This window comes from Pelmatolapia mariae, linkage group LG1 (genome assembly GCF_036321145.2).
Source record: "Pelmatolapia mariae isolate MD_Pm_ZW linkage group LG1, Pm_UMD_F_2, whole genome shotgun sequence".
NCBI classification, from domain to species: Eukaryota; Metazoa; Chordata; class Actinopteri; order Cichliformes; family Cichlidae; genus Pelmatolapia; species Pelmatolapia mariae.
Window position 1 is genome coordinate 5,335,774 of NC_086227.1, and position 15,691 is coordinate 5,351,464.

At 37.2% G+C, this 15,691-nt stretch overlaps 1 protein-coding gene across 1 annotated transcript in view; it reads left to right on the forward strand.

The window, feature by feature from the left end:
- Positions 1-15,691, forward strand: part of LOC134624405 (mucin-5B-like) — a 77,737-nt gene that overhangs the window by 12,179 nt on the left and 49,867 nt on the right. The window contains 11 exon segments of the mRNA XM_065471540.1: positions 3,017-3,058; positions 3,167-3,425; positions 3,849-3,963; positions 4,353-4,437; positions 7,378-7,484; positions 9,026-9,236; positions 9,342-9,467; positions 11,366-11,483; positions 11,918-12,056; positions 12,251-12,361; positions 12,469-12,538. Of these exon segments, the coding sequence (XP_065327612.1) occupies positions 3,017-3,058; positions 3,167-3,425; positions 3,849-3,963; positions 4,353-4,437; positions 7,378-7,484; positions 9,026-9,236; positions 9,342-9,467; positions 11,366-11,483; positions 11,918-12,056; positions 12,251-12,361; positions 12,469-12,538 (1,383 nt within the window).

Below are 15,691 nucleotides of genomic sequence, written 5' to 3' on the forward strand. Positions count from 1 at the left end.
GAAACAATGAAAAGAAGAGCTTCAGGATAAAAGCCTCAATATATTCATGTCTGGCTGACCTTATATAAAGAAGAAGTAAAAGGATCTCAAAGATGATCACAATGACTGTCAAATTTATCAAGAAAAAGTCTAAATAAACAGCAGAAATTACAATAAAAAATGATAGATGCTCAGGAATTCTCTTAATGCAACAACATATTTTTTCTGTGAGAGTTAATTAATGGCATGCGAACTTTTAATAATACCATCTCTAGTGACACAACCTACACACTCTAGTTAGAAAAGAAAGTGAGTTTATTAAAAATAGACCACAGGATGCATATCCTGGACTGGGTTAGCTGAGTCACTGTCACTTATTTACACAGGGTTCCCACATTAACACAGGTCCAAAATCCTTCTCCTCCTTAAAGCAACAGTCGCCATGTTTACACCTGAACAATGTGCCATATTGTGTTACCTTTTTCTATGAGGGGTGTGGACCGCTGGATATTGTGATATCTTGCAAGCTGAATAACCCACTGATAAAAAATCACTGAAAGTGCAACATAGTTAGGTTTACTGTTATTTATTACCACAAAAAGTTGTTATTCAGAAATTTTACCTTAAAATTCCCTGTTAAAATTCAGCAGGCTTAATAGGCTATTAAAACTTCCAAAGTCATTAAAACACTATTTAATTAGGTTGACAGCAAAAATATAAAATTAATCAATTTTGACATATTTCAAAGTGACCTATGCTGCAGCTCTACACCAGATATTCCTCCACCTGAGAAATCCCACCGTTCTTACAATGTATGTGCTACTGCAGATTTTTTTTCAGCATGTAATCAGGTGACTGATGCTACTGCTGTTATGAGGTTCACAAATATCTGTGGATTTAACCAATTGACATGAACATCATCTAAGCAGATATTACATGAGCCATCAGAACAGCATTTCAAGCCCTATCCAGTAAAAAGCGAACAGCATCACTGGTCTAAATTTTAAATTGGCAACTGCTGCCTTCAACACAGCACAAATTTGAAAAATAACATTTTGACTATAAAAACAGCAACAATTACATTTGACTCTTAAGTGTTTTCTTGAAAAAACCTCTATTTTTGATCTGTGTACTGCTGTTTTATAACCTGTTTCAGATGAACCTTTATATAGGATGATTCAAATCATGAATCAGACAGTATGTGGACAAAGTATAACCAGCTGTCCAGGGGTCAGTTCACATGTTGTATATCCATCACAAAACTGTGTATACTGATTTATCATAAAACAAAATGTGGTGTAGCCTTCTAGTTTTCATTACTAACGAAGGACTTGCCTTTATCTTCAACAGTTAGCTGGGCTAAATGTTTACTTGCACATACTAGTGCATAAAGTACCATAAAGTACATCTCTCTGCATTTTCTGTTGAAGCATATCCTTTTTACTTGCTTTAAGAACTTTTGGGTTACTTTTGGAATATATGTTGGGAATATATTTTGCACTATGAAGCACTGCCCAATCGGTCTTGGAGCATTTGGCTGAATCTGAGCGGAAAGTATACACAGATTTCACCCTCCTACTTCTAACAGCACTCAAATTATCAATAGAGACCAATGATCCAGTTCCACTGGCAGTTCCACATGTCTGTGCCTTCACTATGTTTTGAAAACTGAGTGGTATACTTAAGATTTTTAGCTGTGCTTTTTCTTTTTCATAGTTTTCTCTTCCTACCCTTGATTTTATCTGTCCAAATAATTCTTGAATAACCTTAACTTGAATTAAGGTCTGCACTTTAGTCATACCTTTATTGTCTGATTCAAATCCATTGTGGTGTCCAGAGACAAAAATGACTAAAATGGGTCATTTTTGAAAGATATGGACTGAGCTGTATATGATGCCAAAATGTATGGCACTCTGTAATATACCAACCAATATTAAATTTTCTTATCTACAGACATTCCAAAAACAGTTGTATTAGCGAGAATGCTACTACTTCTAAAAAAGGTGCATATACATTATGCAGTTCAGAATGTATATTCTGTATTAGATGTTCTAGTTTGAGTGATTGGGTTAATTTTAGGAGCAAAGCACAGATCAGTACTGTATTGCAGGTGCTGTTAAGCTTAGTTTAACTTGTTTCATGACTGACTTTTTCAATACCAGAAAATTGTTTTAGTTGTTTACCAAATATCACAGATAAGCTATTTAAACCAATTCGGTTTGCCCTCTGTTTTCTGGCTTGTTCATGTTTTAGTGCACTGAAAGTCAAGCAATGCCAGGACTTTAAACATCAGTACCTCCTGTTTGTTATATAGTTAGTTGGAAGTATATAGAGTGAAGAAGCTGCTCAGTATAGTGGTGGGGATGATGTTTGCTGAGTAAACATACTTGATGATTTGCTTCAATATGAAATATGATGCAATGTAGCTCCACCTTCAGAGGCGCATTATAAAGGAGCTTGTTCCCCAAGCGAATCCTATCGTCTGTAGTGTTAGTCCTCCTGACCAACATGGGGGCCAAAGGGCTTGAATTGATATTATGGCTCATCTATCTGACGCTGATAGTCGACTCAGTTACTCAGAATGGTAAATGATGTGCTGGAAACTCTTTATAATTTCACACTCAATGGATGTGCTATAAGATATTGGGAAGAGGTCATAGAGTCATATTTACTTTAATCATTCATGTGAATCCCAATTGATTATGTAAATTTAGATACAATATATCATGCTTGGGTTGGTTTATATAGAATTTATTTCATAGCTTCAACACTTCAGCTAATTAAGGCATATTAATTAGAATATGTAATGCAGTTTGCTGCAGACAATCTTGGTTAAATCTACTGAAGCCATTTCTGGTGATAAAGAGTACATATGGATTTGGGATATCTACAACAGTTAACTGTCTTGGCAATCTTCAGTTTGAGTATATTATTGAGTTTAATATCAGTGAATTGTCAATTGATACTATTATCCTGTGAAATTTCTAATTTCCTACATCTAAATTAATAAATACCTTTTTTTTTGTCTTTACTACAGTGACCACTGCTCCTTCTACAAACACACTGACCATGACTTCAGGTAAGTTTGCAAATGTCCAATATGGTTATTTTTTCTTCAGGTCTTCATGTAAATTTAAAATGATTTCTCAAAAACAATTTGTAATTTATTAATTTATTAATTTTATAGCTAATGCGTCCCACATTGGCCGAGTGTGCACAACTTGGGGATACTATCACTTCAAAACTTTTGATGGCGATTTCTTCCAGCTGAATTCGAGTTGTAACCATGTCCTTGCAATACAATGCAAGGGCAGCTATGAGAACTTTAATATCCAGATGCGGCGGAGCTTAGTCAACAACATCCCCACAATCAGCAAAATCATCATGATGCTGGAAGGATCTGAGGTGGAGCTCTCTAACAACTCAGTGCTTGTCAATGGCAAGATGTAAGTTCAGGAAAGACCTATCAACTATACTGACTTTTTCCAAGAATATTTCAGTAACTTTAACTACTATATATTCAGTGGGGTGCAGAATCCAATATCAAACGTAGGTCCAATTGCATCTGTTTCCATTTTCAGCACTGTACCATATCTTAATATCTTATCATATCTTTAATGACAGCAGCACTCAACCTAAATGTAAGCACCTGCTGCAACCTGAAAATCTACAATATCCCTCCATAGGACACTATTGTGTGCTTTCAAATGCTCCAAATAGCCCTAGTAATATTCTGTGGCATTGGGGTTAGGGGTCTGTCTGGTCTGTTAATGACTGATTTGTATAACTAAAGAGCAGTAGTACAAGGGTGTGAATTTGTTTGAATTTTTACACTCATTTTTTAAAATATCACTCTTTGTTTGCACCAGGGAATCTCTTCCATTTAGTAAATCAGGAGTGACTGTCAAGGGGACCACATCTAGTATCTCTGTTGAAGCTAATCTGGGAATAAAGGCAATCTGGAACCTGGATGACTCCCTTGATGTATGAAGCCTACTCTCACATACACAAATAAATTATCTGACTGACTGTTTATTGGAGATAAATTATCAGGATTTGAGGAGAGGGACATCGCCTCCAAATATGCTCCTTCCAGTTCTTATCTATATATGACCCCTTAGTTCTACAAGCTGTTTGTTCTTATTTTCAATTTTATACCAGCTTTCTAAATCTTTTGAGGTCACAAATCATTGTTTAGATCCTGCTATTCAGATGATCTCAGAATGCAGACAAATTGTCATGTGAATGTCCTATTTTAACCTTTTAAGGGATTTCAAGGAAAGAATGCCATATATTGGAGTTCAATTAATATTGTCCTGTCTTGTGATTTTGCCATTTATTGTATACTATTTTATAATTGATTATCTTCACAGATTGAAATAGATGAGAAATATCGGACTCAGACATGTGGACTGTGTGGAAACTTTGATGGCATATCCAATGAATTCCTGAATGATGGTAAGATAATTGTAATATTTCAGGAGGTAGTCTAATGTAGTCTGTAGTTATTATAACACAAACTGCAAATAAGGTGCATGTACCCTGTAATTACGTACAGTTTGCATCCAACAAGTCAGGTTGTTGTAGGAAACAATGACACAATTACACTGCAAGTACACTGTACTTTCTGGGGCGCAGGCCTTATTATGGAGTGAATAAGGTGTAAGTACCCTGTAATTATGTGCAATTTGCATCCAACAAGTCAGGTTTTTGCAGAATTTTTTTTTTTACAATTACACCGTACCTTGTACTTTCTGGGGTGCGGGGTGTATTATGGAGTCACTTAATCTCGTCTAACTTCTAGGTATTTTACAGGGAAAGAGGCATAAATTGTAATATAAGTAATTTTAAGTATCCTACTAAGTAAATACTGAGTAAGTATTACTTACTCAGTAAGTACTGATTACATAAGAAATTTTGTGCCTAATGGATGTTTCATTATTCAACTCTCTTTATATATTACATATAAAATGATACATTGATAAACACTTTTCTTCATTTCGTATTTGAAATTATACATTGATATTTACAGTCATAGCATAGGCTAGCATAGGCTCATCTGTGCCTATAATAATGGAAGCAAGGTGAGTTGTTTTCATTAAACTTTAATTAAAAACAAGGACATGAAACTATTCCTTAACCCTTAAAATATTAGCTTTAGAAATACATTACCAGACAAAACAATACTTACACTCTGAAACACATGATATTTGCTAATTTTTTTTCTTTTCAGTTTGGAAAATGTCTTTTGCTTTGTGAACAAATGTCCAAATGTTAAAAATGAAAAAGTGTGGACATGGCTTTTGTGTATAATATTTTACAAGACAGCAAGACAGATAGTGCAATAACTTCCTAAATATATATATTTTTTAATGCATTGCACACACTGTACCTCAACAGTGATATATGTGACAGGGTTGTCTTGTTCACACTGTCATACTTAAGTGTCTCTTGGAACAGTTTCACAGCTTCTGGTGTCTTTTCATAATACATTTGTACCTGTGGACTAAGTGATCAAGGGCAGTCTCTAAAAGAAGAAAGACAAATTAAACACATTCCGTCTGTTTAAAGCTGTGTTGAAATGTCTGAGTATAGTTAAGGTCCAATTATTATCATGTTTTTAAACAAAGCAAAGACATACAGTTTTACATAAAGTTTTAGCATTTTACAAACAGGGGAAAAACATTCCAGACCATTAGCTAGGAAAACCGCACCTACTGATAACGCTGCTGTTCCGCTTCACGGTCCTTCCAGATTCTACAATGAAATAATCAGGAGGAAAACCATTTTGAGAGAAAACAAAACAAGAAAATAAAATGAAACAAGAAAATCTTTTTTTTGAAAAGAATGATTAGGGTGACATATAGGATAAGATAAGATAAACCTTTATTAGTCCCACACTTGGGAAATTTGTTTGGTCATGGCAGAAAGGGGACAGTACAAAGTTACAAGCAGCAAAAATTAAGAAAAACAATAGCATAGAATAAGAAAATAAAATAAAATAACATACTATATGAAATAAAATAAAATACTATGTTGCATCGGAAAATTACACTAGTATTACATAAAAAAAAAATGAAATGGTTGTCACACACGTAAAAATGAACACATAACCTTTTTTGAAATAAAATAAATAAACTAGGTGGAACATTTATTTTTATGCTTTTTATACATTTATCTTAAGGTGTTGTTTGAATAAACTATTCTTATAAATACAAAAACTGTTAATACATGTGAATGTCAATTTTTGTATAATTTTTATTGTATTTAGCTGACTAAAGAAAGATATGTAAGTATTAAGTATTGATTAAGTGTTAAGTACTGATTAACACATTTCCTAGGGTGTTTTAGATTTTCCTGACTTTTTACCCGCAAATTGCAAGTAATTACAGGTTACCCGCACTTTAGTCGCGGGTCTTACAGTCTATAATTGTGTCATTGTTTCCTGCAGAAAGCCTGACTTGTTGCCTGCAAATTGCACGTATTTACAGGGTACTTATGCCTTATTCGCAGGCCGTGTTCTAAAGTGTTACTGTTGATCCACAATGTGGATGTGAGAAAACACAAGGGGGGAAAAATGCTGCCCGACTCTCAAGTTGTGGAGATCAAGTATTCTTAACAGCAGATGGACATGCTCATAAGGCAGAGATGTTACACTTTGTGAGCATGGAGAGAGGAGAGAGATTGCCTTTTTTTGGTCCCTTTTAATGATCTCTAGATTTGACAAGTCAGTCACTGTTCACCTTGCTTGTCCTGAGAGAACACCACTGGTAATATTTATTTTAATGTTAGCAACAACTTTTCAAAAAAGTTCACAGTCATTCAGAAGTAAAGACAGGGAGGAGCTCCACTCTATGAAAGACTACAAAGGCAAATAGTTCATCAATTCTCTGTGCACAAATGACAGTCCCAAGAACAATATTGAATAGTTGCGATATTCAGCCCCTTTTCAAAAGCATGCACACTGAAAATAGGCATAATTGTGTAGCAGAAATGATTGCATGAGTTTTCAGAACCATTTGTCATTGACCACCATTAGTTGCTGCATCCATAAATGCAATTTTAAAGGATCCTGAAATGCTTGGGTTTGATGAAAAAAAATGTGAATTTCTTTTTGAAAAACTCTTGGCTACAAGGGGATTAGTGCATATTGGAAACGTCTTAGCTTACACATCTACGAGGGCCCCTATAATACTGAATTATATTTATTAGATTTGGAGCAACATATGCTGTCATCCAATTAGCATAATTTTCCACATTTTTAAACAGCATATTTCTGTACTGAAAGTCTAGATGCGGACCTGTGACCTTTTAGGTTCATTATGAAATAGAATACGTAATAAAGAAGCCCCCCAATAAGCTTAATGATCATTTTATTGTGATTGTGCTGTACTACAGGAACTCCACTGTCTGTGGTGGACTATGCTGAGACCTGGAAGATAAATGGCCCCACAGAGTACTGTGAGGAGACTGACATTAACCCAGTCCTGAGCTGCGGTGATAAGGTGAGTCTTCACTATTTCTCATTTTCAAAACTGTTAAATTAAATTCAGTTTTAATTATACAAAATCAAGGTCATGTCAAGGTGCTTTATATTGTAAGTTTAAGAGCCTACGGTAATATGGAGAAACTCCAATAATCAGATGACTGCCTGAGAGCAAGCACTTGGTGACAGTGAGAAGAAAAAACTCCCTTTTTAACAGGAAGAAACCATTAGCTGGGTCAGTCATCCGACCTCACCTTGAGGGTGAGGGGCAGAAGACGACATAAAGACACACTGTGTAAGAGGGCCAGAGATAAATAATAACTAATGATTAAATGAAGATTGGTGTATAAAAACATAATGGGTGAAAGAGGTGAGTGAAGAAACACAGTGTATCATGGGAAGCCCCCAGCAGCCTAGGCCCAATGCAGGATAGCAAAGGGAAGATTCAATTTTAAATTTGACTCTGGAATTAACAGGGAGCCAATGAAGATAAGCTGGTATTGGAGAAATATGTTATCTGATTCTTTACCCTGTCAGTACTCTTACTGCACTGTGTGTGAACTAGTTTCTATCTGAATTTAGAAGCAGGAAATTAGAGGTCATCAAGTTCTTTATGTCTTAAAGACATTCTTGTAGTTTTAACTAATGCTATCTTCACTAAGACTATTACTGTGATGACAAGTAGATATACTATTCATACAGTCTACAGAAAACAACAAATAAACATCAAGGTTAAAGTAAAAGTGCCACAGGTGCCTGGTAAGGCCCTTATACTGTGAAACAGTGCAACATGTTATATATACACCTGTGAATAAAAAAACAAAGAAAAGCAAAAATGAATATAAATAAAAGCAAAACAGTAACAGTAAGATAGACACTTTTTAAGAGAGTAGTGCAAATCAGTGCAAATCAATAATATAAATGCATTATAACACAGTATAAATCTAAGAAAAATAGCTGCATTAAAGTATAAAAAACATTTGTGTGTTATCATATGCCTGACAGATGTTGTCACCTGTCACAGAATGAAGAGTTTTTATACAGGTTTATGAAGGATTGTAAGAATTATTTCGTGGGCTGAATTAGTCTGAGGGAGAAGGTCTTCTGGGTTAGGGTTAAGTAAACACACTCTTACTACTACACTCCACACTTCTGAGGCCGCTGCAGTGCAATATTAATAGTATTATAGTATATAGTATATATATAGTATTATAGTATTCATACTCCTTAAACTTTTGAACCTTACAACCACAAACCGAAATGTTTTCATTAAGATTTTCTGTGATAGACCAATACAAAGAATCTCATAATTGTGAAGTGGTACAAAAATGATGCATGGTTTTCAAAATTTTAAGCAAATAAAAATCTGAAAACTGTGGCGTGTTTGTGGTTGTGAGGTGACAAAATGTGTAAAAGTTCAAGGGGTATGAATACTTTTTCAGTGCACTGTTATTGTAAACTCAAACAGGTGTTACCTTGCTACCTTGAGGGTTCAAACTGTAGGCTTCTAAAAATGATTGGCAGTATGTATTTTTTTTAACTGACTGACTTCTTTTTCAGCAATTCTGTGACCAGACTTTCTCCAGTGATCCCTTTGGTGATTGCCAAAACATTCTTGACGTGGAATCCTTTAGTAAAGCCTGTATGGTGGACATGTGCAACTCTATAGACAACACTACTTTGGTCCTCTGCAAAACACTTTCAGAGTTCTCCAGACAGTGCATCCATGCAGGTGGCAAACCCCAAGAATGGAGGAATGATACATTTTGCTGTAAGGGTGCAACATTTACACTTCTGGGTCTCCATCATAGGCAGTGTTGTTTTCCTTATACTTTGCAGAATTCTTTAATTGACACTGAAAAACTTTTGTCCACAGACAAGAAATGTCCATACAACATGGTTTTCTTGGAATGTAGCAGTTCATGTCCTGACAGCTGTTCCACCCCTCAGGCCAGCCAGACATGTGACAGCCACTGTCATGATGGCTGCAGCTGCCCTGCTGGTATATCCACACTCATTTTGCACTCCATCTCTTGCTTTCTGTCTCTCAGAGAGAAAACACTTGCAAAGTATTCTGGGTAATCGCCGCCAGGTTGTTCACACAAAACTAAAACTGCATAACTCGGATCTCAGATGTCGGAACTCGGGAGCCACGTTGCTCCTGAGTCAGCACATCCCTGTAATAAAGTCAGAAGATCAAAAAAAGCAGGATTTGTTTTGCTTCTTGGATTGAGCCATTCATGCATCACTAATAATACAGCATAATACCTCTTTTGTGCTTAAAAACACAAATGTGGGATATGACAACAGTAAAAATAAAAAAAAAACAAACCCTACATGTAGTGATATTCGAGAGTATTGAGCCACATAAACCCAAAGAATGGCCACTTTATTTCAAGGAGCAACTGGTGCTCAAGTTCCCCAACAATTTCTCAAAACCCTTTTTTTTCAAGTTAAGAATTATAAATTGTTTCAACCTCACATTCATGTGTGGAACTCAGTAAGACACTCTCAGCCACTGAGCCACGGCACTGTGACACATGCAGTTTTTGAATTGGAGGGACCTGCTTTACGTTTGAAATGATGGCAGTTTGTGCTGTAGAAATTTGAGATGATTTGAATGAAATAAATATTGAAATTACATGTCCCAGGTGGCCAAATAATGTTAAATGAAAGGGGGGTGAAATTTGGTATGCTGGAATGCATAGTTATACTTGATTGAATCCCCTGTGTCTGAAGAGAAAACATCAGGCTGAGAATATTGAGCATAATAATGTCATCTAAAGATGTAATAATCTCTCTGTGGTCAGATCACAACCTGCAGCTGTTTGTTAGTAATTTTAGTAAGTATTACATGTCTGCTGAGCAATTCCAACTGTGGGATGGACTGTTATCTTCAGTTCACCCCACAGATTTTAATGGGATTCAAATCAGTGCTTTATGCAGGTCAGCCATAACATTCACTTTGGTAGTTGTTCACCTGAAGCGACGTACGTTTTGGGTTGTTGTCATGTTAGAAGACAAAGCAATGATCCACAGCTAGTTTTGCAGCTTGAGGTTTTTGTTAATGGCAAATGGACTGGTTCTTATAAACCTTACTGTACTGAAGCATTCAAAGTGCTTTGTACAACTTGGGCCATTAACCTGTTCACACCAGTTCATGCAAGTTTTCTAAGTACTATCTATCTAATAATATGAGCACACATTCATACTCAAATCTTCATATATCATTCTTTCTTCATGATTTCTTGATCAGATTGCTAGTTTCGGATTCTCTGGCACATCCCCACAGCATAATACTGCCTCTCCTTTCTTTCTTCTTTCTTGAAAAATGCTTTGTCAGCATCAACAAGTCCAGACGATCTCTTTTTGTTTTTGACAGGATGCTTGTTCTACTGCTGAAGCTTTTATACTGTTTGTAATTGGAAGATAACCCTGTATTTTACCTTGATTTTATAAACTTTAAACATTGCAACGTTAAAACATGTTATTGTATAGCAGTGGTTTGTGCTATGGCTCAACAAAAATGTACATTTTTCAGGGGTGCTAATAATATTGACACTGGTAATTTAAAAAAAAAAAACAGAAATAATTTCTGCTTTCTAAAGAAAACTTCTTAGCAATGCTATGCTCAAAATCAATTGCTCTGTTAAAAAATGCTCAGTCCTTGTATCTGTATCCCTGTATATTCCATTATCAAGCATGCATGATCACTGATCCCATAACGTATTGCATCAGTGATGCTTCAGTCCCAATCCCTTTCTCTCTTTCTCTCTTCTTGTTTTACACACACACACACACACACACACACATATATATATATATATATATACATATATATATATATATATCTATATATATATATATATATAAAATCATTTTTTTGCCTCTCTTTCTCAGGAATGGTCTTTGATGACATTGGTAACAGCGGATGTATCGCAGTCTCTCAGTGTCCATGTCTGCACAACAACGAAATCTACAAGCCAGGAGAGTCCTACTCCCACCACTGTGGATCCTGGTAAAATAAATTTGTGCCACTTTGTTGCAGTGTTAAAAAAATGGAAATAAAACATTTTTATTCTGTATGTGATACTAGAAATGGTAAAGACATGAATCTAAGAGTACTTTTGATAGGATGATTAAGTGTTAAATCCATTTGTAAGCTACACAATTACAATCTTCCACAAAATTATTGTGTATGTCGGGGGTACTGCAAGTAAGAATGTTTTAGCAGTCTTCTCACATTTATAGTTTGTACATTTATGTGACAATTTTACCTTTTTAAACTTTTACAAAAGTTAGTGAGTTTATTTTAAGACATAGTAGAAAAATGTAATGCAGTGTGTTACTAAAGCAGTTATACAAATATTTGACCATATTAATAATTTTAAATAAGTAAATGACGTGTGTGTGTGTGTGTGTGTGTGTGTGTGTGTGTGTGTGTCTTGACAGTGTATGTGAAAGCGGTCAGTGGAGTTGTACAGAGACGAACTGTCCAGGAATCTGTTCTGTCGAAGGAGGAGCTCATATTAACACCTTTGATGGAAAAGTCTACACATTTCATGGCGATTGTTCCTATGTTCTCGCTAAGGTGATACTCACTGCTAGTCCGCCTCCCCATACACATAACAGCAGCATGGACTCTTAAACTGGATGCACTATCAGAAAATAATATGCTAATGAGTACATACATGTGCAGTGTAATTATCTAATGCAAAGTTCCAATTTTTAATTTTTTATTTTTTTGGTGACTGATTACATGTTTTGTTTTGATGTGCGCTGCAGGACAGTAATGGTTTGTCCTACACTGTGCTGGTGGATCTGGTCAAGTGCGGGCTAAGTGACACAAAGACTTGCCTCAGAACTGTAACTTTGGCCTTAGGCAGCAATTCTGTGGTAAGCTAAAGGCATAAAAACATCATCGTTACTCCTTGTGTCTGAAAAACATCCAGATCTTGTGATATCAAAATTTTGTGCCTTTTCTCACCAATAAGAATTTACAGGTTGTTAAAGTTCAGGCATCTGGGCAGGTCTATGTGAACCAGATTCATTCTCAGCTTCCACTGTTTACAGGTAAGTTATCTCAAATTTCACTGTCCACATATAGTAAACACATCTTCTTAATATAATGATCATAGTGTATGTATGCATCTTTTCTCAGTAATAAATGTTTAAAAAAAACACCCATTCATCCATCCATTTTCTTGTGCCTCCTGCCTTCTTCTGACTGCGGGTTGAGGGTGTTGCAGCCTAAGCAGAGAAACCTAGGCCTCCCTCTCCCTAGCCCCCTTCTCCAACTGTTAGGTTCAGAAATTGAGGGGGGATTCCAAAATAACGACCACTGATCCGGCCGGGTAAAGTTAGACGACATTTTAATGAATACACGCAGCGTGGAGCCAACACTGTACAGATTCAGTGTTGAACTGTCTTACAATAGTCAGAACAAAGACTTTATAGGGGTGAAATAGTACAGCCCCTCTTCTGTTGCCAGGCAGATCCAGTACAGCATACGTCAATCCAAAACCACAATGACTTTTAACATAGTTTAAAAGAACATCGTCTCGTCTCCATCCAGGTGTCTTCCTGTTGTCCCCGGACGCTCGCTTATCTGTCTGGAACATCAGGCACACGTTCTGCACAAACTATCACATACGCACGCACAATTTTGCAGTTGCAAGCAAAACATGATTAACTTTTACCTATATAACTGAGTCTTTCTACGATGTGTGTATGTGTGTGTATGTGTCAGCCTCTGCTTGCACTTTGTTTCACCTCTCAGCTCCCCAGCTAGACCTTGTAACCTTTCCACCAGACAGAAGGCCAGCACGTACACAACTGAAACTGTGTGTGTATGTGTGTCTCGTCCTTAAATGCTCTCTCATCTCTCCCGTTGCACTTCTGACCTCTCACCAAAAACCTACTTGGAACTTTATATGTAATATGTTGAGTAAATGTTTTAATCAAGAACCTCTACTAAAAGCTTAATCCAAAGGGAACACCAAGGTGTTCCTGGGCCAGCAGACAGATGTAATATCTCCAGCACGTCGTGTGCCTACCCCATCGGCCTCCTCCCAGTAGGAAGCCCAGCCACTCTTTGGAGAAAGCAAATTTTATCTGCAGCCGCATTCTTTTGTTCACTACCCAAAGCTGGTGACCACGGGTGAGGGTAGGGACATAGATCAACCAGTAAATCGGCAGCTTTGCTTTCACACTAAGCTCTCTCTTCACCACGAAAGACCGGTGTACTGCAGCAGCAGCCCGCTTCTCTCTGCTGCCTCCAAAGTCCCCACAAGCTAACCTGTGGACACCTTCAGCTTGAAAGCTCCCTTTGCTCAGGTGTCTACAATCTGGTTAAAGGATTACCACCATGACAGGCACCATGTCGCAGCCGCAACTTTTTGCAGCAGCCTCAACAATGGAGGTGCTGAACAGTGTTCATTCAGACTGAATGTTCTCAGCCTACCTTGGAAAGCTGTCAAAGTTCTGCCAGAGGTGGGAGTTGAACATGGACAGGGCCTTCTGTCAGGCATTCCCCACACACCCTCACTATAGGTTTTAAAAAAGATTTATTATAAATCCACAGTGTTGGGAAGGTTACTTTTAAAATGTATTCCACTACAGATTACAGAATACATGCCCCAAAATGTATTTTGTAACGTATTCCGTTACGTTACTCAATGAGAGTAACGTATTCTGAATACTTTGGATTACTTAATATATTATCATGCTGTTTACAACTACATGAATGTGATTTATTACTATTACTGAAGGTCCGCGGCTCCGAACCATAGTAAAGGGACCTCTGGCTAATACATCGGGTTCGTGTCGGGCTCGGCCGAAAAATAGCTTTACTTTGTTGTCTGGGTCAAGTTTGCTAGCAAGAGACAGAGAGAGGCATTGAAAGGCTGCTCCAATGGAACTTATTGTTTCGGAGGAAAACACGAACACAGTGTACAGTCGAGTCTTAATCCGGTCGTTAAGTGATGACGTGACGAATCCTACTTCCGGGCCTAAAGTAGTCTGCGTTTAATATGGCTTTTGTGTTGTTAACATGTTTAATGTTTTGTATTTTCTTCTATTTAATCTCAAAAAGCTCCTAAAAACAGTCAGTGGTCACTGTTGACCTCCCTCGGCTTTTATTACCACTAATCATTTATTTAAGCTCAGTTTTTAAAACCTTACGATGTAACTACAGCACAGCCCATGCAGCAGTATATGAATGACTAACCTCGTGTTGTGGATGGATTATCTCAGTTGTTCTCCTGGCTGAAGTTTGGTCCGTTTACAGCATCCTGCCATGCGATTACATTTGTTCCTGACCACTGAGAACCCTCACGTTAACTTTTATCGAGTGGAAAAAAAGTTAGCTTGTTTATATTATGCTAACATAGCTGTGTCGCTAGCGGTCACGTAGCACATCATTATATACCAGCTAGCCAAACTTCAGTAACCCTACAAACGCTGCTGTTTAGTTCACTGCTGTTTAGTTTTCTGTCTTCATTTATGTTGGAAGTGATAGCAGAGCTGTACGTTTTAATTTGTTTCCAAAACCCCGCAGTCAGGACATTCTATATTGTATTTAGATGGAAGCTAGCGAGCTAACTTCCTGCTAACTTCTAACTCCGTTAAATGTCATAAATTCCGTTTTCATGGATGCCTGGATGTTAAACTCAATTGTTACACCTCGTAGAGCAGAACGCTGATCATTTTATTAAAGATGAAAGACTTTAGACAGTTTTTCATCTCTCAGTAATGCCACAGTGATCATTTGATATATGGACCTGCAGCGGAGTTTAGGCCCAGACACGGCTAGTGACGTCAGACTTAACGACCGGATAGCTTACTTACAACTGGGCTCGTCAGGCACTCTTCTTGGCTGCAATGGTTATTATTATATTTACATGCCTCCAGCTCCCGTTTCTGCTCGATGACAACTCGTAGTTTTCCACTCTCCTTTTTCTCCCTCCTCGCGCTCACGGACACATAACGGGTATGGCAGTCCATTCTCCCTGCAGCACGGACTACACTGCCCATGAGGCTACATTATTTAGGGCTATGCCTGTAGCATTCTGCCTATTAGCTTAGCACAACAACAACAAAAAGGCTCTCTCTCACCCAGGAAACACACAGTCACAGAGAGAGCGCGTCACCCTGTAACCATGGCAACCGTAACGCTGCTGCCTGGAACAACAGAACACAGCTGTCAAACAAAACCCAAACAATCCT